Here is a 5649-nt window from a genome sequence, read left to right on the forward strand (position 1 = left end):
CTAGAAGATTTGCATCTGAATCTTCTAGGGGAAAGGTGAGTTGGGGGATATTCAAATACGAGCTGGAAAAGACAATGCCCAGACTTTAGCAGGGGACACCTTGGTAGCAGCTCCTGGATATAAGCTATTTTGGGGTGCAAAGATATCTGGTTTTGGTTAAGGGGAAGACAGGGGGGATGAACAGGCTTGGCTGGTGGAGACAGGGTTATGACACAGACAGGTTGCTGGGATCCAATGTCTTGAGTTCACCCAGGACCCTCCCCCAAAAAAACCTCTTAGTCTCTCAGTTCTACCAATGCTACTTAGACATTGACATTGGTACAGAGTGGTCTACCATCTCCTTTGCTCATGAGGTGACATAGAGGCGCCTCTAAAATCTTCTTTGCCTTGATTTAAGAATAGAGTAATGCTAGAGACTTACCTCACGAAGCAGATGATTTCAGGGAGGTTTTGCCCAGACTCTCGGTTTGGTCAGCTCAGCAGCTTCTGGGCTTTGAAGATGGGCTTCGCTTCCTGGTTAGAAAGCTCTCTCGCCGGGCGTGGTGGCGCACGCCTTTAATCCCAGCACTCGGGAGGCAGAGGCAGGCGGATCGCTGTGAGTTCGAGGCCAGCCTGGTCTACAAAGTGAGTCCAGGACAGCCAAGGCTACACAGAGAGACTCTGTCTCGAAAAACCAAAAAAAAAAAAAAAAAAAAAAAAGAAAGCTCTCTCGTGCTTTGTGCCTGGGGAGGGGGCGGGGGAGGCCTGACTCAGCTTAACACAGAGGAGTTAGGGTTATCTTTTGGATTGGAAGAGAAGAGTAGCTACAGTCAGATCTCAGAGAGAGCATGAGGGATTAGGGGCTCAGAAAATAACATCTCAAAGGACCAGGTCTTCAGTGAACAGTTTTTCTCTAGACTTGGGGCTAGGTCTCCTGGGTCTATATTCCAGGCCAGAGATGCCTACGTAAATGAACTCCAGAGGGCGAAAAAAAAAAAAAAAGAATGGATCTTCTTTTTTCCTTTCTTCCCACTGCAGCTTCAGAATGTTCACCATCGCCGTCTTAGTCCTACTTTGTGCCTCGGCCTCTGCCAGTTCCAGTAAGTGACACACGCCATAGACCTTGCGGTGGGACCAGGGGAAGGCAGCCCGGGTACTGCCGCGGGTCAGCATCGTGAGACCCTGGCCAGGGGCGGTGGGAGGAGCGAGTGTGGTGGACAGCGGACAGCGGACAGCGGTGCTCCCCAAGCATTAGTCCCTCCAGGCTTTTCTTTCCCCTCTAGTTCAGTCCAGGTCCTCCTCGTTCAGCGGAGAGTATGGAGGTGACGGAGGAAAGCGCTTCTCTCACTCTGGCAACCAGCTCGACGGCCCCATCACTGCTCTCCGTATCCGACACGGCAGATATTACATAGTAGGGTGAGAGTCTTCATCTTTGGGTCTAAGATCTTGCTAAGTTGGGACGTTCTCGTTCACTTTGAACCACACCTGTTTAAGTAAGTCACAGAAAAGTGTTGGGGAGCTGGAGTCTAGATCTGTTTTATCCTGGCTCCCTTGATGCACACGACCTTGGCAAGGCATAACCGCAAACCCCTGGGAACCTCGAGTCACCTGGATTGTATTTCACCTGACCCTCTTTGCATAGTTCTGTCGGGCACCCTTTCTCTTTGCTTGTCGTCTGTCCTGAGTTAGCCCCATCTCTTCTTTCCTGCTGGGGACTTCCATCACACGCAGAGCCGAATGCATTTCCTTCAGGTCCAAGTTCTGGACCCTGACACGGTACTGGCTCTTCCCTGTCTCTCCTGGGACACTTTCTGGTGTTTGAAAAGCCTCAGGCTTGGGGCTAGAGAGATGGCTCAGCGGTTAAGAGCACTGACTGTTTTTCCAGAGGCCATGAGTTCAATTCCCAGCAACCACATGGTGGCTCACAACCATCTATAATGAGATCTGATACCCTCCTCTGTCCTGCAGATGTACATGCAGGCAGAGCTCTGTATACATAATAATATATAATAAATCTTAAAAAAAAAAAAAGGCCTCAGACCTCTTTAAAGTGTGTGTTGTGGGTGAGCTCAGACTCTTTTATCTGAGTAACTTTTTTTTCCCCCAAGACAGGGTCTATCTGTGTTAGCCTTGGCTGTCCTGGAATCTCTTTGTAGACCAGGCTGGCCTCGAACTCACAGCTATCCACCTGACTCTGCTGGGATTAAAGGCGTGCACCACCATGCCTGGCCCTTCTGAGTAACTCTTGAAAAACTGACTTTTGGTCCACAAGCCTATTTGCCAGCAAAATAAGAGGTTAAGATTCTCTACCTGGTCTCCTAGGACTCATGTGTCCTGTGGAATTTGTCACCAGTTTGAAGATCTCAACATATAGACCAAGAAGCCTTGATTTAAAAAAAATTAAAGAGCCGGGTGTGGTGGGGCACGCCTTTAATCCCAGCAATTGGGAGGCAGAGGCTGGTGGATCGCTGTGAGTTCGAGGTCAGCCTGGTCTACAAAGTGAGTCCAGGACAGCAAAGGCTACACAGAGAGACCCTGTCTCGAAAAACCAAAATAAATAAATAAATAAATAAAAATTAAAAATTAAAAATTGGGCCGGCCGTGGTGGCGCACGCCTTTAATCCCAGCACTCGGGAGGCAGAGGCAGGTGGATCGCTGTGAGTTCGAGGCCAGCCTGGTCTACAAAGTGAGTCCAGGACAGCCAAGACTACACAGAGAGACTCTGTCTCGAAAAACAAAAACAAAAAACTTAAAAAGTAAAAAAATTTTAAAAAAATTTATGTGGGCATGTGTGGGGTACTCCTGGGAATGGGTTCTCTCCCTCCGCCGTGTGAGTCCTGCGGGTTGAGCTTAGGCGGTCAGGCTTGGCAGAAAGCATCTTTACCAGCCAAGCCAACATGTAGCCAAGGCTCAAATTGTAATAACCGAGTCCAATGTGTTCCTCCTTCTCCTGTCACCCCTGCCCAGTCTCCAGGTGCGCTATGGCACAGTGTGGAGTGACTATGTGGGTGGCAAAGTCGGAGAACTGGAGGAGGTCTTCCTGCATCCCGGGGAATCTGTGATCCAGGTGTCTGGAAGGTACAAGTCCTACGTGAAGCAGCTGATCTTCAAGACAGACAAAGGCCGCGTCCTGCCTTTTGGAAGAGACTCAGGCACCAGTTTCACCGCTGTTCCCTTGCACCCTAACACTGTCCTCCGTTTCATTAGTGGCCGATCTGGAAGTGCCATCGATGCCATTAGCCTGCACTGGGATAACTACCCTAGCCACTGTACCACTTGCTGAAACCTGCCTTCCTCTCTGGCAGGGGTGCTGTGGTGGGTGTGGGAACTCCCTCATCACCAAGCCCCACGTAAACATGCAAATGGCTTAATAAAATGATATGGCTAAAGACAGGGTTTGTCCACACTCTAATTCTAGTAGAAATGTGTGAATCTTATTTCTGTATTTTTATCTTTTCCCAAGACAGGGTTTCTCTGTGTAACAGTTCTGGCTGTCCTGGAACTTGCCCTGTAGTCCAGGCTGGCCTCGAACTCACAGAGATCCACCTGCCTCTGCCTCCCAAGAGCTGGGATTAAAGGCATGCACTACTGTCACCTGACTTATTTCTGGATTTTTAAATTTTTAAATTAAAAAAAAAATTGAAACAGGGTCTCTCCACATAGCCCTGGCTGTCCTGAAACTCACTCTGTAGATCAGGCAGGCCTCAAACTCACAGAGATTAGCCTGTCTCTGCCTCCCTAGTGCTGGGATTAAAGAGGTGTGCCACCACGCCTGGCTATATCTGACTACTATTGAACATTAATCTGAGGAAACGAGAGGTGAGGAAAAGAAAATCTAGGTGCTTGTCTTCCGTTCTCTTCCTTCCTTCCTTTTTCCTTCTCTCCCCTTCTTCTTCTTCTTCTTCTTCTTCTTCTTCTTCTTCTTCTTCTTCTTCTTCTTCTCCTTCTTCTTCTTCTTTCTGTGAGACAGGGTTTCTCTGTGTAGCCTTGGGTGTCCAGCAACTCGCTCTGTAGACCAGGCTGGCCTTGAATTTAGTGATCTGCCTGCCTCTGCCTCTCCAGTGCTAGAATTACCACCACCACCTGGCAGGGCTTTTCTTTATACACATAAAAGAGACAATGTTCTGCCTGCATCCTGACAAGTTTTTGTAATAGTTCAAAGGTCAGGGTAAGGCAAACTCACTCTCTAACTCTCCTCTACTCCTCACCTTGGAAAAGTGATTTCCTGCCCCCAAAATGTCACCTTACTCTACTGACATTAAGCCAGTCACCGCTCATGGTGAGGCCATTTGTCCTTTCTTCTAAAGTCCCACCTGAGGACTTGACTCTGTCGCCCTAGGCCCAGTTCCTCCTAACTTTACTGACAGGTTCTCAGAACAGGGACTCTTCCCTTAGGAAGGCAACACACTCCCAGGAGCGTGAACTCCATCAATACTATATTCAATAATGAGAAACCCTGGGCTGGCATGGTGGTGCACGCCTTTAACCGAAACACTTGGGAGGCAGAGTGGGGAGAAGGGGGGGTCTCTGAGTTTCAGGCCAGCCTGGTCTACATAGTGAGCTCAAGGCCAGCCAGGGCTACATAGTGAAACCCTAAGTAAGAGGTTGAAGGAGGCTGACAGATTGCCACAGGTTTAAGGCCAGCCTGGGGAACAAAGGGAAGTCCAGGCTAGTCTTGAATACAGTAAAACCCTGTCCCAGACACCTAAATACATAGATAACTCCAAAGAGGGGAGGTTTTCATTGTGGGTAGTTATGAATATAAGAGATGGATGAGACTGAGGGTCACCCCAGATATTTGAGCATTAACTAGTTGACATTTTAACAAGAAAAAAAAATGTATTCACTTTGAAAATAACTATCAGGATCCCAGTTCTAAGTCCTAGAATACCAAGTTTTGGTGCGTAGTAGGGAGCCTGGGGTTATGTAAGTGTGCCACCTCACCTTATTTATATGTTGCTAGGCGAACACTCCATCAACTGAGCCACATTCCCAAATATCCTTCCTCTCAAACATTTATATGGAGGAGATTATGCCATTTTAAAATTTTATATGTAAATCACATAGCATACAGTTCACAGTGTGCAGTTTGGGGTAGGGCTATAGTCTACGGCATATGCATGTGTGTACATGTAATGAGTGTGTGTGTGACAGGTGTGTGTGCTTACATGTATGGAGGCATATGCATGTCTGTACATGTAATGAGTGTGTGTGTGATGAGTGTGCGTGCTCACCTGTATGGCGGCAGATGGCCATGTCAGGGGTTTTCTGTTGTTCTGTCCATACAAGCACACACAGCTGTGCACATGTGTGCACGGAGATATCAGAGTCATCATCGTGTCCTCTATCTCTCTCCACCTAATGGTTTTGAGGCAGGGTCTCTCACTGAACTGAAGCTCACTGTTTGGGTGAGGCTGGCTGCTCAGAGACCTCCCAGGATCCACCTGTCTGCTCCCCAGTGCTGGATTACAGGTATTTGACTAGCCATGTCTGGCTCTATGGGGTGCTGGAGGTTTGACCCCAATCCCTTGCTTTCACAGCCATGTATTTGAAGAACATTTTTCTTTCTTTCTTTCTTTTTTGAGATAGGGTTCCTCTGTGTAGCCATGTAGACCAGGCTGGCCTTGAATTCACAATGATCTACCTACCTCTGCCTCCTGGTGCTGGGAT

At 48.2% G+C, this 5649-nt stretch overlaps 1 protein-coding gene across 1 annotated transcript; it reads left to right on the plus strand.

Moving 5' to 3' along the window:
* Positions 1 to 1024: 1024 nt before the first annotated feature.
* On the plus strand, positions 1025 to 3262 carry ZG16 (zymogen granule protein 16; the record flags this gene model as incomplete). The annotated part of the gene is made up of 3 exons (XM_084760128.1): positions 1025 to 1079; positions 1263 to 1395; positions 2947 to 3262. The coding sequence occupies 3 exons, from the start codon at positions 1025 to 1027 to the stop codon at positions 3260 to 3262; spliced, it is 504 nt and encodes a 167-aa protein (XP_084616254.1).
* Between the last annotated feature and the right edge of the window lie 2387 nt (positions 3263 to 5649).

The sequence above is a fragment of the Acomys minous genome (genome assembly GCF_964271855.1).
Source record: "Acomys minous genome assembly, chromosome: 2".
Taxonomy (NCBI): domain Eukaryota; kingdom Metazoa; phylum Chordata; class Mammalia; order Rodentia; family Muridae; genus Acomys; species Acomys minous.